This window comes from Sparus aurata, chromosome 8, assembly GCF_900880675.1.
Source record: "Sparus aurata chromosome 8, fSpaAur1.1, whole genome shotgun sequence".
Classification (NCBI taxonomy): Eukaryota; Metazoa; Chordata; class Actinopteri; order Spariformes; family Sparidae; genus Sparus; species Sparus aurata.
The window spans coordinates 18,508,646-18,536,517 of record NC_044194.1 but is presented as its reverse complement, the minus strand read 5'-3'; the positions used below and the strand labels follow the sequence as shown (position 1 = coordinate 18,536,517).

Genomic DNA, 27,872 nt, shown 5'->3' with positions numbered 1-27,872 from the left:
GTAAGATTATGAGATAAATGCATTTTTAGGTTGAACTTCTTGTATAAATAGAGATGTTCTTATACAGAGGTATTTGCATTAAATTCAACTTATGTATTACTACAGTTATCTTGAAGAATTCTTCCTTTGTGGGCGTAAAATGATTCCGGTTTAAAAGTTACCTCTCTTTACCTTTGGCCTAGAATCCTGGGAGAGAGATAAAGGTGGTTTTGCCATGTGTTGTCAGCTGAGGGATTTTCCTAGCTGGAAAATTAAGTCTCGAGGAGAGTCTTATGAATGGATCTTTTCACGAGTCAAAATTGGTTATAGCAAAGGTTATTACTGACTAACACTGACTGCACTGCTGTTGTGGCTCGCTCTAGAAAAGTTCAGACAGTGAGGAGATCCTCTGCAGCTTACATAAAATAAACCTTTCTGGATTCACTGAAGTGAAGTTAATACATGATGAAACTTTGCTTTAAACGTTATGTTTCAGGAAAGGAAAATAAGTTAGATATTTACTGTTTTTTACTTGTTGATCAGTAATCATAAGGGCTTACAGTAATAAAAACATTTGGGTTGCCAGGTTGTGAAAAAATGTCTGGTACTTATGGCCCTCAAGCATGACACTTACTTTTAGATTTTTAATTAATTGGGAAGCAAACTATGTATTCATATTTACAAAGTAATGTAAGGTATGTATGTATGTAATGTTCAATGTTTTCCTAACATTTATAAAGATTAAAACAGCTTAAAGTGCTCTCTACAACCTTGCAACGTCTAATCAATGCTTGTAACTGATCTATGGAGTGCCTGTAAGTAATTCCATACATAATTCCAAAGCCACTGGTTACAACTTGTGTTTTTTTTTTTGTAATAGCTGTTCTTATTATCCAGCATAATGTGACTTTATCTTACAGTACAACTGCTAATCATTTAATAAAAATAATCATTATAGGATTCATTTGCTCATTTTTAAAATTAGACAGAAATGTTATTACTGAATATTTTCTTAGATTTCTTTCTACTCTTTTGCTCATTGCTTTCATTGTGGCTAATGACGTCTGAGGCGTGGGCTAGACGGAAGTGACGACATACAAATTACCAAAACATTTTGTAAGGAAACCCTGCTTGGTCGCGTTTCTTTTTTTAGAAGTTTTGCCGGTTAAATGCCGGCACGTAGTGGAGTTACTTGCACGTATCCAGTTTTTACTGTGAGATGTAAAAACTTGAACTCATCAAATGTAACACAGAAAGCGCTAAAACGGATGATCCTCCGCTTAACCCGCCTGATCGCCCAGGCTGTCGACGTAACAAAGTCACGTAAAGTAGCGGAAGTAGCATTGCCAAGTTGAACATTTCGATTTCAGAATAAAGGCATTGAAACGTATGACTGCGAGGGCGTACTTTATTGTGAAGATAACTGTAACGGATGCTGTGCTGTTGCCTGTGCTAGCTTGACCACCAAGCCGACTCCATGTCCATGTGATATGTCTGGAGTGTAGCCCACGGTCTATGGTCTGGAGCGGTTTGCCTTTTTGTTGGTATAGTAGAGGCGGAGTGTGACACAGTTTTGCCGCTAAATTGTGTTTTCTTCTTTCTACCAACGAAACGGATTTCAAGCGCCTGTACTGATGTAGCTCTCCTGAACACATATGCAGACTTCAGTCAGTAATCCCGTAAATTCAACTGGTAAGTAACGTTAGCTTAAATTAAAAAGAAACATCTCCCTATAGCTAACATAAGGCACATTCTGCCACATATAAGGTGAAGCAGTGGCTTTCGTAATGGTGGTTTTACGTCGGTTAATTGTTAACAAGCTTGTCAGTTAACTTTAGCCTCGTTAGCAAGGTCAAATAGTCAAAAAATAGCCTGCTGCTTAATAGCTAACGCGGTTAGCCGACAGCCTGCTTGACATCAAAGCTTCGTACCTATGGCGGTGAAGCCGCTGTGATTTGTTTACAACCTGGACGCCATCAATTAAATACCCGTGCTATGGTTCTGTCCGTCTGTTCGCCATTGCTGACACTGACAGGCTTGCCACGCTTGTTTTTCTAGATACATAAGTAGGCAGTGTCATCAAAAGTCTTGGCAAGACGTCCTTACATGCATGTCTGTAGTGTGCCGTGCTGTGCTGTGCTTGGTTGTGTTCCGGAGCTATAACAACCGTGGGACGTGACTTTCAGGTTAGTCTCCGCTCCTTATCTAAGAAGTAACGTTCATTCCTTCGACCACCCCAGGATGCTGACAGTCACTTGGGTGGGGCTGACGCGGATGACAGTACACGGGAGCAGAGTCGAGGGATAATCAAACCGCAAAAAGGATCGATTAACGGCTCCGAGGGCGGCGAAACGCCTGGATGAAGCCATGACCAAGCCCGAGTCGAAGAAGAGCAGCGTGGCCTCGATCAACGCAACCGGCAAGTGCGCCACAGCCGCGTCCGCCGCCGAGCAGGTCAACAACGGCTCGATCGAGCCGGGCTGTCCAAGTCAGAGCCCACAAATCAAAGGCGGTGTGATGAAGCAGACCTCCAGGGAGAGCCTGTACCGGAGAAACACGGAGTGTGAGGTCTATGACGACGGAACCAACACCTTTTTCTGGTGAGTGCTTCCCTGCAATGTCAACTATGCGAGTGTCAAACACTGCATGCTGCAGTATCTGAAGTGATGGTGTTGTTTTGATGTGTGAAAAAAAAAAAACAGATTTTATTTGTGACATGTACATAGAAAGTGCATGATAAGGTATGTGTGTGGTGTCAGCTGGGTGTGTTATAGGTTTCAAGGTGAATTGAAAGACATGCCCATGACCTCCATTAGGCTAATCACAGCAAATACTTATTCTGAATCTTTAAAATAATGAATGATTTGAATACCAAGCATGAAGTCAAGCTCAAATATTTGTTGGTGAAATTCTACTAACGCATAGAGATGGCGAGGAATCAAAAGGCTTACTCCACAAGGTGTCAGCCTGAAAGGTGTCCTACTAATGTTACTAATGCCAGGCTGTCATTGATGCTTTCATTGCACATCACAGCTTGTTGATGACAAGGCAGTAGCTAATATCTGAGCCTGCACCTTCAGCAGAAAGGGATCCACAACAGACTTGAAGACAAGACGCATATTCTGTCAATGCGGTAAACTGGAGGAGTGAGTTCTGTCTACACACACACACGCACACACGCACACACACTGACAAGGCCCGGTGACGTGAAGGATGCGGGTGTCGTGATGTAAGGGCGTGAGGCTAGTCTGGAATAGTGACATTCTCCTCTGCCGCCTCCTACAATGTATAGCCGCCAAGACCCTTCAACCTGTCGCTCCAGGAATATTCAAGCCTGACTCAGTGAATGTGTGTCTCATCTCTGCTTTGTGTGTAAAGCATGGGGCAGTAAGAATCTGCTAAGCCGTCCAATATCTTTGGCAGCAGAGGAGACTGTTCCTCCCAGAGAGAAACCTTAATGAGGATTTCTCATTACCGTGTAACAACCTTGACATCCAGGTTTCCTGTTATTTCAATACTCGTGGCACTAATAGGAACTAAGATGCTAAGATACCCTTTTCTTTTGAAGTATGCAGTACGTATAAGGATTTCTAATCTCATTTCTTAACCAGAATTAATGGCTTATATGCATGTGTTTTTTAAAAAAAAATAAAAAAGGTAAACTCACTGAACAAATGCAATTTACTTCTTTCTCATTGCCATTAGACAAGTTTGCCTTCCTGTTTTTGCTGGAAAAAGGGGAACAGTAGAAAGCAGCAGTGAGGCCAGTAAAAGTGTTACAGTGGTTACTTTCTTATGTGATTTACTTCAGTGTGTCTTTCAAACTAGACGTCAACTGATGTTCCAGTGCCGTTCTAGTTCCAAGGTCTGAAACTTCAACATATGCCTCAGCATTGAGCCAGAAAAAGGCGATAATTAGCACATCCATCCGGATGTCATTTTTCCGTCACGGGCCATGTGGAGCTGGAGCCGATAAATACTCATGACTCCTGCAGTGTCATTTGACAGCACTGTAAACCACAGCCTAGCACAGTTAAATCAACACAACTCCAAATCAGTTTCATCATATTATTACTCACATAAAGATGGGGTTTAATGCAGGGTTGTTGTATTATACTGCATGAGTTTTACATTTGTTTATGTACAGATAACAAGTCACAATGTAAACAGCTCTGGTTAGTACAGCCTTTCATTTAATGTGACTGGTTGGTTGGCACTCCTAGTTTGTTATAATTGAGAACTGATAATGAAAAGTGGCGTGGTAGCTGTTAAACTTATGGCAAACTTGGAAACGTAGCCCTCATGAATCATATGCCATCTTGGATATTTATGGATAGGGCCTTAAAATTATCTAGAAATGTTTTTATTTGTTCTATATGGTGATGCGTTATATCTTGATATTTTAAATAACTTCATAAGCACTTCATAGAAGCTTCAAATATCAAAACAATGAGATTTCTGATCAGTAATCATCAGTAATCTGGGTAAAGACAAGTATTAGAACTAATAGAACAGTCTGTTCAGTTTAGAAAATGCATCACTTTACTGTAATGCAGCCTTTAAACAAGGAGAAGACAACACTTATCATACCATATCCAAAATCTAAGACGATGTAGTCATGTATCAGGCTAACCATATGATATTGATATTTCCAAGCTAATGTTACATGCAGAAACCCACTGAGAACAAGTACAAAAAGGGGCAAAACACATGGAATGTTTTTTTAATGTATTGTGCTGATTCCATTACCTCAAAGTAAACCATGATTTGACAATTTTTAAGAGCTGACACAAGAACACTTAAGTTATTGGGAGTCAGCACATCAGTGTTGAAATACAGGAAGTGACATGGAAAAAGTTTGTTGCTTGTGTTGCTCATTGGCTGTGTGGTTGGGAGTCTTCTAAGAGATATGCCAAAAAGCTGTCTCTGGCTGTCAAGGATGGTAAGCATGTGCCATGCAACCTGCCTTATTAGGACAGAGTTAAATTGGGGGAAGTGGTTTTCTTTTTTTGAGAAAAGAGGAATAGTTTGCAAAGACCTAATATAGAACTCAGCCGGATGAACCACATTTTATGCTGCCGCGCCACTTTTAATTTTTCCCTAAATAGAAATGCTGCCCCCACATTTCAGTCCTTAGAGACATCTGAGAATGCTTTGTGCATTTTGACTCAGGAAAATATCTTTGGGTTTTATTTTAAAATGTTTTCCAAGAATGAACTCTTAAGTTAGGGTTCTAAGTAACACCACTCAAGAGAAACTAGAGCTCATCACAGGATTTAATTTTGTCCAACAGGCACAAGGCCAGTGAACCTGTGATCTGTAACAAATTGAGATCATGGTAACAAGAGGCCACTTGGTTCAAATGCATCAAACTGACAATCGAGTGTGCTTCATCAACATCCTTTTCTTAAGCTCAGTAAAGTCACAAACTGTATTTGTCTGGCCTATTTCAACCTTTCACTCAGCGTCAAGACAACATTAGACTATTTATGCGTATTGGTCATTGAACTGTCTTTAACCAGTAGTTTGTTGTATCTAGGTGCTCTAGTGGTAAATCTATTTCTTAGCTTGCCTCAGAGTTGCACCAGCTTGGCATTTTCACTCCCTGTCTTATCACTCCCAGTGTTGTTATGTGGTTGTCAGGCAAGGGAGAAACCTTCTCCTGTGTCTCTTGCCAAACAGGTTGGATAAGGAGGTAGAACAGGGAGACCTGGAGTACCGTTGCTGTGACTAAGACTCTGACTCAAAGGGCTGGCACAGTGGGTGACATTCTTTTGTTTGACAGATGCCACCACTGGCCTCAATACAAAATATGCTTTTCCAAACCATCGCCTTATTGCAATAGTCAAGAAGTATTTAACCACTGAAAAGAGAGTGTGTTAATGCAATGGAAAGACACAATATGCTTTTTAAATTGATGTTGCATGACAAGAAAAAATGATGAAAAAGGCAGAAAACCTTCTACAAACAGAATGCACTATGGCCACCGGGCCGATAAACACAGCCGCTGATGTGTGACGTATTGCGAGTTGGGAGGTTCTTGGTTTTGGTTTGTTCATTTTAAAACATTGTGGTTGCTGACTGGTAACAAACTAATTTCTGTTATAGCTGAACCTTACAACGTGTTTCTGAAAACATTTTAGGTGAGAAAAAGGCAATGCAGAAACATGTTCTTGGTTCATATATGATCATCACTGCCTAGTTTTACAGTTTAGCCTCAACTATAAGACCTAGTCTAATTTGATAATCAGATTGATTTTTTCAATCATCATTTTTCAAGACAAAATGTCAAACATTTGCTGCTTCTAGCTTCTTAAATGTAAGGATTGCATGCTTTTCTTTGTCACTTATGATAGTCAATGAAGAATCTGTAGGTTTTGGGCTGCTGGTTGGACAAAAGAAACACTTTGAAGATGTCTCTTTAGACTCTGTGAGATGCATTTTTTTCCCACAAATTTTTTACATTTCATAGACTAAACTGAACCCCTGAGAGAAAAACGAATAATTGCAGGCCTAGTAAAATGTGTAGCTTATGCCACACCCTTTATAAATATTGTATAAAGGAAAGGTGTGTTACAATATTTAAGAACAACTGTTAGCCCATACAGCCTTTGTTATTTTTTGCTAACTTTGAAATCAACTTAATCAGCCCTAAAGTAATGTTTGGGCTCTAATCTTGACTAACTAGATTCTCTATGGTCAGTAGCCAGTAGCCACTCTATAACTTTATTGGTTGGTGCTCGACAGGTGCTTTATAGTGAAGACACCGAAATTCAGCAACTGTTTTGCACCTTCAGCATGTTGCTGAAATTCAAGGAAAATCACTCTGTAGTTTTCTTTACCCGAAGCAGAATTGCTTGCAATACAAAATGATGAACATAATATCTTTGGGTTAATTGAGGCTGCTGGCTGCTGTTTTACTCCTCAGTGAGCCTCAGTTCATTTGCAGGTCACTTGCACACAATTGTGTTTTGCTTTAACTGAGCTCAATGGAGTGTTTTTGACAGCTGAGGTACTGCGAGCAAACAAACACAGGACTGACAAAAGGTACAGCATTTAAAAGTGCGTCAGTGGGCCCATAGAAAGCCTGTGGGACATCCCGAACGATAATAAATATTGGACAATTCGAATAGTCATCTGATCAATCTGAGCATCTCAAGTATACAATTTAACTGTTAGCTGTCTCTGCAAATGCTCTCACCATCCAACCAACCTCTTTCTATTAATTCTCTTCCAGAGATGTCCTTTCTAAATATCATTCAAGTAGTAAGTCATTTTAGCTCTTCCTTATTGAGATTTCCCTGGGTTATATATTGGGTACAGTATGTCCTAGTGGCTCATATCAGTAAATGGATGAATGAAACTTTGGCCCATGCGGTGAGATAAATCCCACAGATAGCGCGGATATTTATCTGGACCACTATGGTGTGTATCTGTCATACCACAAAAGGCCAAGGTTTGTTTCCCTTGCTGTCGCGTGATGTGGGAGATATGAGCATGTTGCCAACATCATAGCCTTCAAAAATACAAACCTGCACAAAATTGTCAGTCCACAGTCAGGTAGGTCAACAGACAATTGATTCAAAAGTTATTTTCGACTTTTTTCACATTAGTGAAAGTAAATGTTAACCTTACTCAGAAAACTCATTCCTCATTGTGTCTGTTTATTTTTTTATTTTTTGTTTGTTTTCTGCACCTTTTTGAACTATTTTCAACTGAAGTAACCCAGTTTCCCCATATACAACTGTTTTATCTCACCTCCAGTCCCTTTACTATATTTTCTTCTGATCACTAGAGACTTTTCATCAAGCACAGACTTCTAAAAGCTTTGTTAAGACACGCTGTTGAGTAGTTACTACTGTGTTCTCAGCTCAAATTACATTACATTAACTGTATTGTCTTGTGGTGTGAGATAGCATCAGTGGATTCTCCAGTGGCTTTCATTAAATTTTCTTCTTCACAGATGTTATTAATATCACTCTCTTGCTCTGCAGGCGAGCCCATACTGTGACAGTGCTGTTCATTCTGACCTGTGCTCTCGTCTACGTCACACTGTTGGAAGAGACCCCGCAGGACACGGCTTACAACACTAAGAGGTCAGTAGACTGAACTTGTCACTATCTCGTCGAAGCTTAAACCCTGCAGGAACCAGCAGAGAGCCCAAAAAACGCCATTTTATGGCTTTTTTTTGGGCTCTCGACTTATCAGAATTATAATGATATAATGATCTTTATAATATAATAATCACAAATTATTATTATACTATAATAATCATTTTGGCAGCAGTTTATCTTGGGAAAAAAGAAGGACTAATGAGTTCAAAGTTATTCTAATTTCAGCTTTTTAATGTCCGGCTTTGTTCAGATTTTGTCCTTTATAACCAGACATTCACCACAACTGTGTCTGCATCTACTTCTCTGTGTCCACTGACATGTTTTGTTTGTGGATCTCTTGTATGTCATGTCACATTGCCATTCAAAGCCTGCTGAAGAGGTCACATAACTAAACCAGGCAATGAGCTCCACAGTTTATATCACCTTTATCACCATTTGGCATGAAGCCACACAGCTACATGGATGATTTGCAGCATTCACCATTTCAAATTGGGTCACTTTCTTCTTCAGTAGCAATCACCTTTAAGCCAGCTGGCCCTCTTTCAAGGCCATGTGTATAGCTAGATGTAACTTAACAGCAAAATGATGCCCTGAGGACCATGAAAAGGAAGAGCAGAAATACCAGTTTAATTTGTGATTAGATTGCAATTTTTGGCATTAAATATGATGGATGCTTTGCCATTTAAACACAGAGAAAATATGCATCGTAGGACGTTACATAGGGACATTCAGATAGACTGAGGTGTGATTTCTCCTGTAAGCACCCAGTCTTGGTGGTGACTACTTACTGTACTGCATTTCACATAAAAAGCATAATGCCCCTCACACACCAGGCCAACATTCGTCTAATGGCTTGTTGGCGGCTTTTTTGGCAGATTAAGCATGTGGAACCTGAGGTAGAGCCCACCAGTGAGAGGAATCACTTTGAGTGACTGTTCAGCTGCGCAAATCATGGCACAAGAAGATAAATTGAGAACGACAGGCAAAGCTTTTATTACACAGCCTTTGGACTAACTGGTTTCTCTCTGTTCCACCAACTCATAAATGTGTTGCAATTTGTTGCAATTTTTGTGTCAAAGTTAAACACTAATGTGAAAACACAGTGGAATGATAATCCAGCTTTTTGTGTGTTTGTGTATTATCTTCTCTATTGTTTCGACATTTTGGTACACCAACCTAATGATTGTCCAAAATTATGTGAAATTGCATATTTTATCACAAATGTAAAATTATCTTGGGTGGGATGGTTTGTTGCACAGAACCATCAGAAATGTCTTCCTTTCAAACAGTATTAGACAGGTAATATGACGAACCATCTGTCTATCACTGTATAGATATATTTTAGCATCTTTAGGAGCCACCATTGTGGTTTCAAACCGTTGCTTCTCTCTATGTAATCATACGTAATTGGCGGCTTAGCTGCTAGTAGTTCGTAATAGGAAGTTGATTCTCGTGATCTTGCAATCTCGCGGATCCAGCTGCCTTGTAAGGTCATGGTAAAGCACCCTTGATGACATCAGTTTGATACTATTTTTGCATTTTACACTATTCTCTTGTGTTAAGTGTGTAGTGCTCCTATTGCCCCTTTTTCGGAGTGCTATTGTAACATCTCACAAACAGATGAACATAGACATACAACAGAGATACTAACTTTTAGAACTGACTCTGATTTGCATAACTTTGGACTGACAAGACTTTATCATGTTGGTCAGGAGTGGATGTCTGTTTCACACTGGTCTGATATCTGAGCAATGAGCTCCTCTCTGTTCTACCAGCTCACTAGTTTGCTCTGGCAAGTGACTGGAGTCTTGCTTAGTACAGGAAAAGGCCCGCTTTGTGAAATGTCTCATGTAAACTGTAAGCACAGAAATGAATTCCTTAATCTTACAAAAGGGAACTGCTCTCATATTTTAATTAGTTAATTGTGTTTTATGGTTTAATTGGAATAATACAAGGCAGGTCACGAATGAGCACGCTGCTTAAATTATGTGCGAGTGTGTAACAGAGAGATTGAGTGATTGTACGTTGTGTTTGTGTGTCTACTGGTGTGTGTGAGGGCTTGTGGGACGGGTCTTAATAGGATTTGCTGTAGTCAGCGCAGTCCGGCTCATCTGGATAAAGACCCTGGAGCTTCTTCCTGGCAGCGGAGTACACTCACACACACACACACACACACTCACATGGTCCGAATCTTACTCATGTACTCATTCACACACTGTTCTATACACTCATCCTGTCACAGTACTTTTGAACATTGGACTTATCGATCAGCCTCACTGCATTACACTGAATCAAATACCCTCACTTTCCCACCTACACACAATAGCTTAATTAAACACTCAATCACACACTCATGTTCCCACACTTACTGGCAAGCACAGGCCAAAGTACCATTGAGCGTCCAGTTGCTAAGCCTTTCCTGTTCATTTTAAGTTCACAGCAACAGCCTTGCCTGGTCTCCTGGGTTTCAGGTCCCAACACAGCAGCCATGAAAGGCAACTACCTGACAGCAGCAGGGTGCGATTGGCCTCTTGGTAAACACAGTCGAAACTGTAATAACCAATTATTACGGTCAGCAGCTGAGACAGGCCTCCAGATTTATGCTATATTAAATTATTGCCCATTACTTTCCCCTCCCAGCTCTTTGAACCTATGTTTAGACAACAACCTTCACAGGTTTCTTACAACAGCTTGGATTCAGTTGGTTTTCAGTCGACAGAAAAAAATATGGGTCGTTGGTGGAAGTAGACAAGGCACCATTTCTGTAGTGTCACCTATTTGTAATCCTTTGTGTAAATATACAATGCACAGTAGTACAGCAAAGGATTACACTTTTCAGTGTTTAGTGTTTCTGCTTTTATTAAATGATACATATTCTCTGATTACAGGGCAAGAAATCATGGAGTGTGACTAATAACTCCACCAAGGAGGTTATGTTTTAATCCATGTCTGTTTGTTGGTTTGCCAGCAGAATAACCCAAAAACTACTGAATAGATTTCCACCAAAACTGTGATGCAGGATGGGTTTCTGCCCAGAATTCACCCCATTAAGTTTTGGTGTGGATTTGGATCGAGGGTCAGATTTGCACAGCAGTTTTTTGGATTACTTTCTTGAGCATTTTTGTTAATTTCTTATGGAATAATCTATCAAACTTGATGAACAAAATCAGCCGTGTGTGGATGTCATGGAGTGTTGGGCCTTGCCGGAGTTATGCGCTCTACTGAGGGCCATTGTAGTTCGTGCTGGGTTTAATTAGCTACTAAAGCACTTTCACATCCAGGGGTGTAAATGTTATTTATTGAGATTGAAGTAATGGTGGCGAAGCTCAAGAGCCAACAAATGAATCAATGGCGGGATCTGTCCAAAGTTTAACATACATTTACTTAGTATTTGTGCTTTTCTTATTGTGGTCCTGTAGGGGGATTGTGGCAAGCATCCTGGTGTTCCTCTGTTTTGGAGTGACACAAGCCAAAGATGGACCCTTCACCAGACCACATCCAGGTAAGAATAGAAGACTTTTTCCCAGTTGTTTGAGCAGGTTGAACTTTTGCGGAGCTGTTTACTCCACTCCAAAGTATGTGCCCTGTTAAAACTTTCAGATAAGCGAAAAGGTTAAAAGACATCTATGAACAACTTCTAAACCTAAGCTTTTAAAGGCACTTGTTTACAAACAGAGATATTGAAGATCTCCCATTACAGGAATTGATGGGAGCCTAAGGCTGATCAAATAGCATGCTATTATCAGATAAAGCCCAGGTGTTGAGCCTGACTGTTTAATGGCACATTGATTGTGTATCCCCATGTTTAGAGGTAAGTGTATCTCACCACTAATTCGATCAATATCAACATTTGAGAATCTCACGTTGGCCTCTGATATAAAAAGAAGATCCTCTGAGTGCTGGGAATCAATACAAATGATGGATAGCTAAATGTAATTGTCAAAATAAGGGAGACATCACGAGTGAATGAAGAATTCTGTTGAAAGCAGGTGTGGTGGTTTCCTGGCATGGATAAGGTCCAATCAAATTCCCCAGAGGAAAAAAATAAACACAAGCTTGGGTGAACATGTTTATCATATGTAATTGAAGTCTTTTCTGGCTTATAGCAGTAATATCTAAAGGACTGTGGTGTCCATTGCAGTAACTCAACACTAACTGCTAAAGTTAGTTACTAAAGATAGTACATGGTATTAAACCATGGCCCCAGGGAATTCTGTCAATTATTTAGTAGCTGAATAGTATAACAGGACACCATTGATGCAGGTGTTTGTTTCCATTTCTACTTTAAAACCATCAGTTGGGATTAGATGAAGAGCTGGGAGCTTGTGTTAGCTGGTGTGTCTGAAGGAAAGCTGCAAGGGAAAGGACAGACAATTTCAGGGCTCAAGTCAAGCTTGTTACACTGGTTGCACTTGTGCGCCCAACTTTCATAACAATAATCAACATAACTGAGGTGCACCCAGTAATTTTAATTACATTCATTACCACTATGAACATCATTGTAAAAAGAAATAAAGGTGAAGATAACCATTTTTCTCCATGAAAATAACAGAACATGCAACAAGAAACTGCAGTATAGGGGTGGGTAAAAAAAATGTATTCACAAAGGAATCGAGGGTATTATCTTCCACGATTCAATATCGATTTTCAAATGTCGAAAATTGACTTTCTAAATGTTAAGAGTGTGATGTTGTCAGAACAAAAAAGGTAGAATTGACTGCAAATTACAGTGTTCATACACTAGAGTTATCATGAAGTTCATCTTTAAAAAAGGTAGCATTTGCATGCATTTCTTTTGTTTAATAACTGAATAATTACCTTTGAGAGGTGAAGTTTGTGAATACTTTTTACACCTTCACCCAGAGACTAACGTTCACCAAGTGGAACAATGTGCAGCAGCAACAAGGTTGACCAGCTGACCAATACACACTGCATTAAACAAACTTTGTAGCGTTGTCTGGTCTTGCACAATGATAAGCAGCAGAGAGGCTGCTCTTCCTGCTGGACTTACCGTTTAACAAACCAGGAGACTTGTACCCACATACAGGCATGCATGCTTTCAAATTAGTTCATTAATGAGTAAATGCTGTTACCTTGTTTATCTTGATTTCTGTTAGTGTTTCACTGGTTTGGCACACAATCTACTGGAGCAAAAGACTGAAAATGGTGCCTTCTTTTCATTCAGTTGATAATCGAATCGAGAATGGAATTGCATCGTTAGATTGCCAAAGATTCATTGATGGAAAGAAAAAAGTAATTGCCAAGTTTCATTATTGAGTGATCATTTAAGTCATTTTCAAGGAAATTGTAATGAGCTTTTTTCACAATGTTGATCATTTTACAGACAAAACAATTAATTAATTGTGAAAATAATCAGTGGATTAATGGATAAAGAATAGTCAAAATTGCCTCTGTGATTTTTTCCTTACTTTAAGTTTAAGCTTATTGTTGCTTGCCTTTGAGAAGATCAGCAAGGCCAGCAAGTATCAAAGATTACTTTAAATGGTTTATCAGGATTTTTAGGTGGTGATAGTTTATTGTATGTTGAAGCACTTTTAGTGTGGCTGAGGACATTAGCCTAACTGCGACACTGTGTACAAACACAATGCACCTCTGAAAAGTATTTTATAAGCAGGGCTTTTACAAGGTCATTCATGTGCAACACTCATCTCATCTCTCACACAACATGTTTCCAACTAACTCCAGAGGGAAAGGGAGGAAGGAAGGTAGCAGGGTGTGGAGGTTTCATGGCAACGCACACTGAATGTTGTGGGTGGTTTAGAGGCATGAAGTGGCCGGGCAAGAATTCAGGCTGCTGTTGTTACATTACTTGTGCCTTCTTGCCCCCTCCTTTTGTGCATTGAAAAGACAAGGGGTTTTTGTGTGCGCGAGTGTGTAATAAACGACTGTCATTCTCTCTGACCCGTTGAGCCAGCCAGGTAGGTTAAGTTCTCATGTGCCTTGTTGCAGCTCAGTTGAATCTCCACAGGTTTATGTCCTTGGAAAAGCTCCAGAGGGACTTTGAGATTTACAAACTTAAACTCTATGTGGGTTTGCTGGGAGTGTCACAGCAAACTGAGCATGCACACAAGAAATAACAATAACAGAAACAGTTGAATCTAATCCTTTTTTGGGTGTTTGGGCTTCAGGCTTTTACCACAGTCACCATCAGTCCTTCCATGTGACTTCCTCAAAAAACATTTTAATGGAAACCAGATTATCTGTTGCAATCCCTCTGAATGTAGCACTCAATCATTACTGAATTTCTCTCTATCCTTGGTAATAGAAAAGAGAAAACACACTATAATTTATGCTTTATGAACTAGTACATTTTAATATGATTTAGGGAAATATTAAAATCACTGATCCCTCGTAGCTCATTACGTCCAGTCATGATGGGACACTTAAGCTGTTTATTCATTATATGTTGGTCTGGATATTAACAGCATCAGTGAAAAGACTAAAATGTCAAGATCAGGGCAGGAAAATAGACGCTGACATGAGCTTGCATTAAAATTCTTCATGGAGTGTTGAGAGGAAAATTCTTGTAAATGAGGGAAGCAATAAAGAAATGCCTAGGCTAAAGCATCACTCTATTCTACTCTAGACTTTATAACATGTACATAATCTTTGATCTGTCCTCTCTAACAACTTGAACCATATTAATTCCCAGATGTCATCCAACAATTTTGAATTTTTGGAAGTGACACACCGTGACTTGTTACTTCAACTCTCACACTCACTTTCTTTCCCTGTAGCTTACTGGCGATTCTGGCTTTGTGTCACTGTCGTCTACGAGCTGTTCCTCATCTTCATCTTGTTCCAGGTGGGTGTGCCGATGAGAAATACTGATGTTAAAATATTCATTGTCAAAGGTGAAAACCATGGATTGTCTTCTCGACTATTTTGGTGACATGGCCCAGAATTAGCAGTACACCTACATTGACATTCTTCTCTTGAGGGTCATGTTGACCTTTGGTTATATCTTGGATTGTGTGCGAACTAAAGTAGCTACATCCAGAAAAAAAAAATGAGTTGGAGCACATGAAGGCATTTTAAAAGCAGGACTTAACACTGGCCGAAATTTGGGATTTTCTTGGTTGAGTTCTGCTCCAATCTCTGCTACTTTATCTGCTGTTATCCTCCTACATCTTGAACCCTGGAAGCCTCATTGCACTCTCTAGGTTTAATTAAAATGTTTTGCCAGACCCTTTTAAAGTAGCAATACCTCACAGCTGGCAGACTGTGTCTTAATCAGGGGCACTGTTGAAAAAGTTTAAATACTTAATCCATCCACCTTCTTTACTCATCCAATAAACATTTAACTTGCAGCTTGGTGAAAGCCTCTGTTAAAACTGTAATGTGCCATAGAGATGCAAAGAAAAGAGATTGTAAGGAGAGCGTTAGTACATTTGATTCAAACAGACTGTAGAGAGATGTATATCTGTTATATTCATAGAACTGTAATCGTCTGTATTACTCTTTTTAATAGAAATAATTGTTGTTTTATGGGTTTTTTTTTGTTTGTTTGTTTTTTTATTACTGCAGTTTGAAAAAAAAAATCCTGATTCTGAATCATAATCAAGTCACATTGCCATGTACACCTTTCAGTTATAGTACTTGTATCTGCACGAGTGCTCCTTTCAGGTAGAGTGAGCACTAATACTAGATTGTACCTGTTATCCAGACGGTGCACGATGGACGACAGTTCATGAAGTACATTGACCCCAAGCTCGGGGTGCCCCTCCCTGAGCGTGACTATGGAGGAAACTGCCTCATGTACGACCCTGGAAACACAACCGACCCCTTCCACAACATCTGGGTGAGAATATTTATGTGATTTAATGTCACTTACATGTTTTTGTTTCATCTGTGAACGTTTTGATTGGGGCAACAGCATTTTGTTTGAAACATATTTTGTAGATGCACTACCATTCATACTCCTGGTTAATAATAGGCCACCTTCCAAGATTTTTTCTGACTTGGTGCTGTCCCATTAATAGTAAGGAATTGACCCAGATCTTAAATAGAGTGATAGCCTAAACACGTCTGAACACAGCCTACTTCATTACTGTGAAATTACTAGAATCCTCTTTCCCTGCTTCATCACCTCATCCATTCCAGAATAGTCCTCCCCCCTCTCTCTTTCTTATTCTCTCTCTCTCTCTCATTCTCTTTCTCTCTCTCATACCCTCACACAGATATACAGTATAATGTTGTCATGCACTGACTGGCTCCAGAGGCTTGTGTCTGGTGCAGATTGTAGCTGTCAGTAGAGCCAAGCCTTTTTACCCCCTGGGGTAAAGCAGTCTGCTGCTGCCATGACCCAGAGCTCGTCTCTACTGTTGGCCTGATTACAGTCTCCGAGTGGGTCAAACCACCACATCCTCTACTAAATTACAGCCAGTCCATGTGATTAATCTTTCTAAAATGTCAAATAATGACCAGATATTTAGAAATAAATTGTATGTGAATTACAAGGTGGGAAAACTCAATATAAATGCTACGTGGTTGAACAATGCAACAAACAAATGGCAGAGAACTGGTTTTGAACGTGTTATATTTCTGTACTTTATGATACACAGCCAAGATTTGTTCTATTCAGTGACCCAATACTCACTGCGCTCATTTCTGGTTGATACCAATGTGAACTAGATGTAGTACTTTATTAGGACATAGAGAGGAGTAATTAAGAGTGGGGCTGCAACTGATGATAAGTACCATTCTTGAGTAATCCTTTGGTCTATGAAATGTTGGCAAACAGGGAAAAATGCCCTTCATAATTTCTTAAAGCCAGAGTTGATGTATCTCTATAGCTTGATTAATTCTACCAAATGTCCCAAACTATCATACAAGACAAAAAAAACATTAAAATCCTTACATTTGAGAAGCTGGAACTAGGGGAGTGTTTTGGCACTTTTGCTTGTTAAATGACTAAAATAATGAACTGATTATCAAAATTGTTACGATTATTTTCTGTCCATCAGCTACTATATTAATCGACTAATTGTTGCAAGTCTAGTTAAAGGACCTATTTTGAAGAGCAGTTGATTTTTGAGTCTCATTCCCAACTCATCAAAAACTGACACTTTGGGTTGTTGGCCGAACTGTTACATTTTTAACATTTTCTTTAGAGATAATACAAATTTATGTTGAACAGCTTTTGACAAAGTGACATTTCAAAAGGAAAGTTTACTTGATTGTGTGACAGATGTTACATATTAAATGGTTATTGTGTGCTAGAACTGAATTTAAATTTTTTTTGTGTAAAGATCTTAAATCAACATGTCGGTCTATCGTCTACAGGACAAGATGGATGGCTTTGTTCCAGCTCACTTCCTGGGATGGTATATCAAGGTAGATACGGACTAGGATGAACATGATTGAAAATTGTACACCTGTGTGCACTAATTGACTGTCTGTTAACTGTACTGTTGCTGTCCAGTACAGATAAAGCTGGATAATTGCATGTTTTTTATTTAAGAATCTATCCTTTAAGACATTATCAGTCTTTTTTCTATAGAATGACAACCAGGGTCCTCAGCCTGCTGTCTTCAGCACTATTGTGCTCTATTCCATTTGCAGCAATGGAGAATGTTGTTTTGTTTCTTCATGTGGTATTTTGCTGACCTCCTCCCACTCCACACTATTCTCCTCCTCCCACTCCCACTCCCCCTTTGCTCTCTTTTCTTCCTCAGACGTTGATGATTCGGGATTGGTGGATGTGTATGATAATCAGTGTCATGTTTGAGTTCCTGGAATACAGCCTGGAGCACCAGCTACCCAACTTCTCAGAGTGCTGGTGGGACCATGTACGTACAAATATCACTGCTCTTTAATTTGTTTACCTAGATTCATCAGGTGTGTCCTCAGGAGAGAAAATATTACATTTCTCAGCTTAAAAAGAATGGAAGTTTATTGACATACAGATTATCATCTAAAGGTAATGATGTAGAAAAGTAAAAGTCGTAGAGTAAAAAGAAACTAAAAGTGTAAAGCACCAACATGTTTGCTGATTCAAGTAAATCCAGTAAAATTCCTTTTTTGATTAGGGACTAAAGCTTGGCAGCTTCTCTGACTGTATGTAGTATGAAAAGACTGCAGTGAACATACACCTTTACAATCAATGTGGCTCCAGGTGTGTTTGTTCAAATGTGTCAACATCAGATAGAGATTCATGTGAGTCACTGTGAGACCAGACTGTGACCTGCAAACTTGCACAAAATATGGCGTGATTGTGGAGAACTGCAGTACAACAAACAAAGCTGTTAGAAATGTGCTTCTACTGTGACTATCATAGCAAACCTGCAATTTCTGCCCATGAGCAGGTGCAAGTCAGCCCTGTTTTTTGGGGGTTTTTTGCAAGCTGCACAGCAAGACAGACTGGTTTACTCCTCACCAACCTTGTGCAAAGGTTACTGAACTTCTGAGGCGCTGCTCTGCAGTGCAGTGACTGGTAGAAGCACAATATGGAGCAGTGTCTTACATGAAGAGTTGAGGAAGTGCTGTGATTTTGTAATATCCTGCTACCTCATGCCTGCGGGTGCAGTATTAAAGCAGTTGGTGTTATTGGGATTTATGATGGCAATTACATGGTAATTTGTGTGTATGATAAGAGCCATTTATTATACCAATTGGAAACCAGGCAGCAGGTAGAAGTGATAACAGGGATAATCATGGAAACACTTTAAGAAAGCATTAAGAGCAGCATAATAGAATGTAAACAGACAAATTGTAGTCATATAGTGTTATATAAGGGATAAACTGTTTACTGTAAAAACATATTAAGTAGACTCACTTGAAGGTGGTTACTCACTTGCAGTAAATATGGATTACAGTGTGAATATCTACTATAAAAAAGAAACACTAAGTCATTGTGCCTTATAGGATTTACATTCAGGGAAGTTATACTCCATAGTTTTGAAGAGTTTTCTTGCAGCCCCATAGGTAACAACACTAACAGGAGAGTCGAGAAGATGTCAGGCAAGAACAGACTGAACACACCCACACAGTCTGAAGAAAAGATCTAATCTTACAAAAGGATAACAGATGTGTTGAAGTGTAACCCTTTAGTAAAGTTTGTACGCTTATCTCTCTCTAGTGGATCATGGATGTGTTGTTGTGTAACGGGCTGGGGATCTACTGTGGCATGAAGACCCTGGCGTGGTTGTCAATGAAGCCCTACCAGTGGCAGGGCCTGTGGAACATTCCTACATACAAGTACGATTCGCTGCATTAAACACACACACACACACACACACACACACACACACACACAGAATTGGCAGGATTTAGTTAATTCCAAAATGTCGGTAACATTGTTGACAGTGAAATACACTCACTGGCCACTTTATTAGGTACACCTTGCTAGTACCGGGTTGGACCCCCTTTTGCCTTCAGAACTGCTTTAATCCTTCGTGGCATAGATTCAACAAGGTACTGGAAACATTCCTCAGAGAGTTTGGTCCATATTGACATGATAGCATCACGCAGTTGCTGCAGATTTGTCGGCTGCACATCCATGATGCGAATCTCCCGTTCCACCACATCCCAAAGGTGCTCTATTGGATTGAGATCTGGTGACTGTGGAGGCCATTTGAGTACAGTGAACTCATTGTCATGTTCAAGAAACCAGTCTGAGATGATTTGCGCTTTATGACATGGCGCGTTATCCTGCTGGAAGTAGCCATCAGAAGATGGGTACACTGTAGTCATAAAGGGATGGACATGGTTAGCAACAATACTCAGGTAGGCTGTGGCGTTGACACGATGCTCAATTGGTACTAATGGGCCCAAAGTGTGCCAAGAAAATATCCCCCACACCATGACACCACCACCACCAGCCTGAACCGTTGATACAAGGCAGGATGGATCCATGCTTTCATGTTGTTGACGCCAAATTCTGACCCTACCATTCGAATGTCGCAGCAGAAATCGAGACTCATCAGACCAGGCAACGTTTTTACAATCTTCTATTGTCCAATTTTGGTGAGCCTGTGCGAATTGTAGCCTCAGTTTCCTGTTCTTAGCTGACAGGAGTGGCACCCGGTGTGGTCTTCTGCTGCTGTAGCCCATCCGCCTCAAGGTTCGACGTGTTGTGCGTTCAGAGATGCTCTTCTGCATACCTCGGTTGTAACAAGTGGTTATTTGAGTTACTGTTGCCTTTCTATCAGCTCGAACCAGTCTGGCCATTCTCCTCTGACCTCCGGCATCAACAAGGAATTTGCGCCCACAGAACTGCCGCTCACTGGATATTTTCTCTTTTTCGGACCATTCTCTGTAAACCCTAGAGATGGTTGTGCGTGAAAATCCCAGTAGATCAGCAGTTTCTGAAATACTCAGACCAGCCCGTCTGGCACCAACAACCGTGCCACGTTCAAAGTCACTTAAATCACCTTTCTTCCCCATTCTGATGCTCGGTTTGAACTGCAGCAGATCGTCTTGACCATTTCTACATGCCTAAATGCATTGAGTTGCTGCCATGTGATTGGCTGATTAGAAATTTAAGTTAACGAGCAGTTGGACAGGTGTACCTAATAAAGTGGCCGGTGAGTGTATAACTTAACTAAGTTTTTCTTTAACATTTGTACTAACATGAATAAGTGCAGTTGTGTTGCTCTTTTATTTACAGGAATACCAACATTGCTATGCTAGAAATGTATCTATTCATCTGTCACTCCCAGGGGGAAGATAAAGCGTATAGCATTCCAGTTCACACCATACAGCTGGGTGAAGTTTGAGTGGAAGCCTGCTTCAACTGTTCAACGCTGGCTGGCTGTGTTAGGCATCATCTTTATGGTAAGAAGCATCCTGTTTTTAAATTATATAAAAAATTGGTCTTAGGGGGGCGCCATTTAGCTCAGTTGGTAGAGCGCGTGCCCCATGGGCCGAGGCTCTGCAGCGGACCTGGGTTCGACTCCCAGCCCGGGTCCCTTTGCTGCGTGTCACTCCCCCTCTCACTCCCCCTGTTTCCTGTCATATCTTCAACTGTACTTTCATTAAAGCCATAAAAAGGCCAAAAAAATACTTTAAAAAAAACTAAAAAAAATTGGTCTTAGGGTCATAGTGGCAACAAAGAATGACATTACAGTACAATACAGTTCATGCATGAGTCACATTCCTATTCTGTTATCTTTAATTTATTATATTCTTAGTACTCCTCATTTGCAACTTGTGTTATTTTATCTGCGCGCTTCTCAGTTCCTCCTGGCGGAGCTGAACACTTTCTACCTGAAGTTCGTGTTGTGGATGCCTCCTGAACACTACCTGGTGCTTCTCCGCCTTGTCTTTTTTGTCAACGTGGGAGGCGTAGCCATGAGGGAAATCTACGACTTCATGGATGACCCGTGAGTACCAGCAACTTTCTCCCAATTTTTCGACATTTGGAAAAACACTGTTTCAGCAAAGAAATTGAATCTCTTTTTGACCAAGAGTGCAAATGATTCCCATTGTTGTTAGCCATCTTATAAAAGGACATTTAATTTATGTATATAGACGTTTCATTTGAGCCAATTATCTCTACAGACCAATAAAACATTTATTTGCTGTTAAGTGCTAAGCAGCTAAGATAGAGCTGCACTAAAGACCAGTAGCATGGTGCCCACATGTACCAGTATGCACTGCACATGAGGTTGTTGTTGGCAAACTCACACAGCAGCTCTGGGATTGAGTGTATTCACCTGACTGATCACATCTGCCGATCAAGAGCAAGCATTTCTGCTTTTCTGACACATATTTAAACACTATTGCATTGCCTTGACAACACTTTGAGAGGCCAAATGATTTTGGTCATTTCTTAGAGGAGGAGGATTTTTAAGGTTCCTATTGACACCACACACTAGCACTCCTACTACAATCCAACAAAAAAACAGTCCTGTGCAACTTATTAATAGGCCACATCAAAACTGCTCCCAAAACAGTAAAAACATCCTGAAAGTTTTATTGCTTTTCCCCAACACCATTATTTTCATTTTCCCATCAGGAAGTTCCACAAGAAGCTCGGCCAGCAGGCGTGGTTGGTGGCAGCCATCACAGTGACCGAGTTCCTCATCGTGGTCAAGTATGACCCCAACACCATCATGCTGCCCATCCCCTTCTCCGTCATGCAGTGCTGGTTTTTAGGAATTGTCCTCATCGCTACCTGGACTGTGTGGCGGTTCTTTATCCGGTAAGAAGCGGGCAGGGACAAAGGCACAAAGACACAAGACACAAAAATGTGTTGCTAAGACATAGTTAAAAATTGCTATTTTTTTTATAGGAAGCTTCAACTTAACATTCACTTAACATTCAAATATATATGAGGAATATAACAAACCAGTTCAGCTAGTCTGCTGCTGGTTAATGAGCCATTTGTACTCAGCTGCAGCACAGTTTGATTACAATAATCAATTAAATTTCATGAATATGTTTTTTTTTTTTTATGTGCGTGTGTTCCCTGTATTTGAATTTACTTTTCTTCATGACCTCATGCAGCATTTATTTTAGATGACCTTTGGTTTGATTTACCTTACCTTACCTTAGCATAGCCTTGCCCCAGCATGTTAAGCTTCTCGTCTATTTTCTCCCCCTCCATGCCTCCCTTTCTCCTTCCTTACTCCTTCCTGCTCTTGCTCAGCAGTAATGTCCATGTCCGGTGAGGTAGGTATAGGAGAGAGGCACTTTGCCCCGTCCATACCCTCATATTAACAGTGTTGTATTTTGTGTAATTTCTCCTCTTATACATCACTGTTTGGATCCATAACTATATTAGACATAGATATTACTCCACGTGGATCCCTCTCCTGCATGGCACTTTTTAGTGTTTTGCTGTGGTGAATATTTTCATCATTTCTCCTTCACATCATTTTTATTCTCAGTTGCAGTCAGTAAAGTAACACCGAGGACAGACAGCCAGCTTGTGCTGACAATGTTGATGTGTTAGACCGGGAACACAAGGGTCTTATTGAGTGAAACACACACACACACTATGTGTCAGTCAGCATGCAGGCTCCTCCGACTGAACTACCTGTCATTGGATGAAAGCCAATAAGATCAGCTCCTGCACTTTTCATGCATCTCCTCCATATTACTGTACAGTGCATCAAAGACACCAAACACTAAAAGCATGCTGTTGTATAGCCACTCAGACCTCGGTGAGTATTTATACATAGTCTGAAGTGTGTGTTTTAGCTTTGTTTGGTTATAAGGTTGGCTTTGTCCCAATAGATGAGCACTTTGATGATCGTTTATAAGATGCACTTGACATTGTCATTGTTGGTCGAAGTTGCAGCTGCAAAGCCAACCCCTCTATCAGTCCACACAGCTTAAAACAAACAGACACGAAGAATTACCTGCAAATACTATTTGACCCAGTTATTCAGGTTCAGGTGTGTCATGTCCCTCCCCCTCATACGATACACTGCATTAGCCTCAGCAGATCAAGGTGAGTACTGTGGGGATGTTTCACTTCACGTCCATAGATGTTGAAGAGTTTAGGTGCTCCAACTTAAAGTGAGGTGGAGATTCTCGGACTGAGGAGGTCTGACTGACCCTTGTCTTGATTTCAGACACATAAATGGCAAATCACCTGGAATGATATTTCTTTAACCACCAATTGTATGAGAGGTAGTCAGATCAGACATTTTAATCAATTGTTCATGACCTCTACAGTACACGGGCAAATTGTCACCTTTTGATCTTTCTTTTGATGAGGTATAAAAACAACATTACCCCATACAATACACAGTATTGTAGTAAGTGTTAAAAAATATAGCAGTTACATATTTAATATTTTCTGAAGAAATTGCTTCAAGGCCCAAAATGACAAAGTGAGCACCACTAGTGGTCGTAGTTGTGCACCAGCATGTCGGCCCTCAATACAGGAGTTGGAGGCAGGTAGAGAGTAAAGGCACGCCGTGTGTGTTCTGACTGATGCCACTTTTGGGAAAAACACCAGAGTCAAGAAGGCATTTGTATGAAAATATATAGTATACCTAAAGTGCTGAAGGTTAGGTAGACCTATTTTTATACAGATGCAGTCTAGACTCCTGTGTTTGTCCCCAAATGTGGCACAACCCTGCTGGCTGTGTCGATAAATTAGGTGATCCCATGGTTCTGAAGGGAGGGGGCTAACATACACACACAGCCAAAACTAAAAAACAGAGGGACTCAATAATGATAAAATAATAACTCTCTGCCCAGGATGTCTTTACTCCACTCCATCTTTACATAACAGATAGTTGTTTCCTGACTTTCATCATTTAAAGGTGCTCTCTAAAGAAACGGGCTGACTTCCTATTAATAACCTGTATACTTTCCTTCCATCTTCTCACAGCGACATCACACTGCGTTACAAAGAAACCCGGCGACGCAAACAGGAAGTCCCCACGGACCGGGAGCGTCCCCTGGGCAACGGCAGCGCATCCACCCCGTCTGGGCGGAGCAAGCTGAACGGAAGCTCGGAGACGGTGCGACAGAGGAAGTCCTGAGGTGGGGGACATGAGTCGTAACCGGTCGGTCAGCAGCAGCAGCTGGAAGGGGGAAGGATGAAGTTTGATGGGAGAAAATGAGAAGACTGAAGGAGAATCGTGACACAAAAGACACATGTATAGGCAAACGGATGGACACGTGTATGTGCTGTGTAGACTTTTTTTGTGCCTACGTGAAACCAAGTAGTCATTCAACCGAGGCGAGGGGTGGAAGGGGCAGTTTTCATTCGTTATTGTCTTACTACAGGGATTTACCTCACTATTTCTTAGGAACATTTGGGAGAGTATACACAGGACAGAATACCTTCTTTTTTTTTTTTGCATTATTTATACATTACTTTGGATGTCGGGTGATGAGGTAAAAAAATAAAAAGAGAAAAAGCTTAATCAAAGAGAGGTAGTGCAGAGGAGGAAGGCATAAAGATGACCAGGGAAGTAGATAGACTCTGGACCAATAATTGACAGCAGTTTCCATTTTCTCAGCTGCACTTTTGTCTTTGGAAGACAAGAGATGAGCATCAGGAAGATCTCCGCCACTGTAAATATGCTTCGTTCTGTGTTGTGCAGTCACATCAGTGCAGGTGAGAAAAAGGAGAGTATTGGGATTTTTTCGTAGGTGAGCCGTTCAGTATCAAACCTTGGATTTTGGCCACAATATTGCCAAGCAGGGGTTAAAATGGAGCTTCGTTAGTAATGACACATTTCTGTTAAAATTAGTTTGTTTTTTTTCGTCCAATTATTCCAATGCATTTTTGACAGTTTAGAGTCTTAGATTTGGTCGCAGGCTCCTAATGCATCGTGTACATGTGGGAGACTTTAATTTACACTTCAGGGTTAATTTCTGGGAACAGTGAGCCTCAGGGTCCTTGTTACTGCTGGGGATCCTTCCTCAGTCCGACACAGAGAGGGAAAAAAACCTACTCTCATGCTTTGTTCTTGAAAAGAACGACAAGTTAGTAAAAAGAAAAAAAACAAAAACAAGATGTACCATATTCTAAGTATTTAACTGCTGATATTATACATGATATATGGGATATAGTTCGGGTGTGTTTTGTAGATGTTTTGTTATCTCTATCGTTATTTCTTTAGGGTTAATCGATTATGAACACTAGATTGTACTCAAGTTCCTCGTTGTAAAAATGAGGCACTGGGAAAATTTGCAGCACTCTAATGAAACACATTCATGACAATCACACACCGACGGGAAGCTGTGCTCCCCTCTGACGGAGACATGTTGGCTCACCCACAGCAGCACGGTAACAAGTGGCAGATGTCTGGATGTTGCTCCACTCCAACACGACTGTAAATAAGGCGGATGGCTCGTTCAGTCACATCAGAACAAGATTTAACATCTGATTCTTTTTATGCCAAATATTTTTTTTTTTATATTTAACTCTTAATTTTTTTATTGAAACGTTCTGCTGTGTCTGAATCGGTTGAGACAAAATGAAAACCAAACTTATCTCAAGACGGGGAGGCGAAGGTTTAGTTTTGGTTTGGGTAGAGAAACAACCTTTCCAGCTCTGTCAGGTTTCCTTATTGCACATGCACCAAGCCAAAGCTTAGATCTCTTTTCTTGCTAAAGCCATAAATGCCACCCAGACCCATTTCAGCCGCTCCAACACCCCTTTTAGATTCCTTTTTCATTTCAACTAAAGCAGAGTCCCAAAGACATCAGGGCAGTCATGTCCAAATAAAACTTTTTATGATTTGAAAAAAAAGGAAATTGACCGTTGAAACCAAATTTACTAAGGTAAAACAACTAGAGACCTCAATAAAATTGAATGTCTCTCAGATAAAATCCGTGGAATCATCTTTTCCATTACATATTTGTTGAATAAAGAGCTGTAATGATCAGTAGATTAAGATTACACAACGTTTAAACAAAGAGTCAAGAAAATGATCAGACATGGTCTTATAGTTTTTCATATATCAAAAAATAAGCTTTACATGGAAAAAGAAACTCCAACATGGTCTTTGTTCTGTCCGTGTGTCGTTGCTGTCAGAGAATCATTGTCTGTGTGTTGCTCATTGTGTCCCGATGACTACATGCTACCAACTAGATGAAATCTGTGAATCTAGCACCAAAATATCCTGTTATAAACTAGGCTGTTTAGTAACTTTCTTGTGAATGTAATGCAGCAGAATCTGCCATTCAAAACGAGAGGGTCTTGTTATCATTCATCAGTTTACTTTTGCTGTAATCACTGAAGTTTGTCATTTCTGCAAGGCTGATTCTCGTTACTTATGGGCTGCAACTTTCACCCTCTTCTTTTGAACACAGTGACTGCTGCGCAAATTTAAAAACCTTAAAAACGATGTTTAGCTGATACGTCAAAGTTTGTACTTGTTATTCTGTGCTGTGCTAATTCCGTCGCTTGCGAATTTGGTAAAAGTTCATGAAGTCTGCTGTTCTCTTCCTTTCTCAAACAGATGCTTTTTAGACGTGGCCTGGAGGATTCACTGTACTGTGTCCATGCCTTGGATTGGTCGAAATGCTTTCATTAGAGGATTTAAACCAACCCAAGTCATGAATTTACACATCATACTCTGAAATCACAAAATAGTGAATTCGGAAACTGAACTCATAATGAGCTGTGGAACCTAATTGGAGCCACTCTGCCTGAGTAAGGAACTTTTTCCTTTGGTGCGTTTGGGTGTAGTATCACTTGCAGCCACATGAGGGCGGTAGATGTTTAATTACTGTCCCTGCCCCCTGTTATTGTCTCCTTGACAATTTGCAACTTGCTGTAAAAGCCATTTTCACCTTGGTTTGTGTAAATGTGAACATGTTCAAGATCATTTAAACTGAAATATGCTGCTGCACCACATAATTTTATAACGTTTTCAATAAAACCAACTGAAAACTTGAATGAGGTCAGCTTGATTTTTAACAAATCATATCCGAAGGAGGCAAATGTGTGTTTGGATTTTTATTTCAAACAGCAAGTTGTAGTTATGTTACAGTACAATCAAACTGCAGGTCAACAATTAATCCTTACTGTGGGAACTGTGGAAGCACAGAGGCTCAAACAACATCTGTATCCACGGTGGGTGCTGAATATTTTTCAGCTGTGGCTCAGGGGTAGAGCAAATCAGGTGAATTTTGGGAGCTTCGCAGCAAAACATTGTTACGTCATTCTCCTGCAGAAGATGTAAAAGTTTTCTGTTTTTATAAATGACTGAAACAAACAAAATCTCCCAATGAGTAGTTTGTCTTCAGTGGTGTTTGTATACACAGGTGCATGGGATTCGTTCTGAAGGGGTCTGTTCACAGGTCGGTAATGTTTCCTTTTAAAGGTCTGTAATTTCC

General features: G+C 40.3%; 1 protein-coding gene across 1 annotated transcript; it reads left to right on the top strand.

Annotated features, from left to right (window-relative positions):
• Positions 1-1,436: 1,436 nt before the first annotated feature.
• Positions 1,437-27,432, top strand: ptdss2 (phosphatidylserine synthase 2). Its single transcript, XM_030426969.1, has 13 exons — positions 1,437-1,671; positions 2,220-2,579; positions 7,974-8,075; positions 11,513-11,595; positions 14,852-14,919; positions 15,781-15,915; positions 17,400-17,450; positions 17,792-17,905; positions 19,195-19,313; positions 20,777-20,891; positions 21,294-21,439; positions 22,075-22,260; positions 24,406-27,432. Exons 2-13 carry the CDS (start codon positions 2,347-2,349, stop codon positions 24,557-24,559), a joined length of 1,506 nt encoding a protein of 501 aa, XP_030282829.1. The 5' UTR covers positions 1,437-1,671; positions 2,220-2,346; the 3' UTR covers positions 24,560-27,432.
• Positions 27,433-27,872: the final 440 nt, after the last annotated feature.

Coding starts and splice junctions, on each gene's coding strand:
- ptdss2 (XM_030426969.1), top strand. CDS start 2,347: ATGACCAAGCCCGAGTCGAAGAAGAGCAGCGTGGCCTCGATCAACGCA. Junction 17,451..17,791: donor TCCTGGGATGGTATATCAAG/GTAGATACGGAC, acceptor TTTCTTCCTCAG/ACGTTGATGATTCGGGATTG. Junction 22,261..24,405: donor GTGTGGCGGTTCTTTATCCG/GTAAGAAGCGGG, acceptor ATCTTCTCACAG/CGACATCACACTGCGTTACA.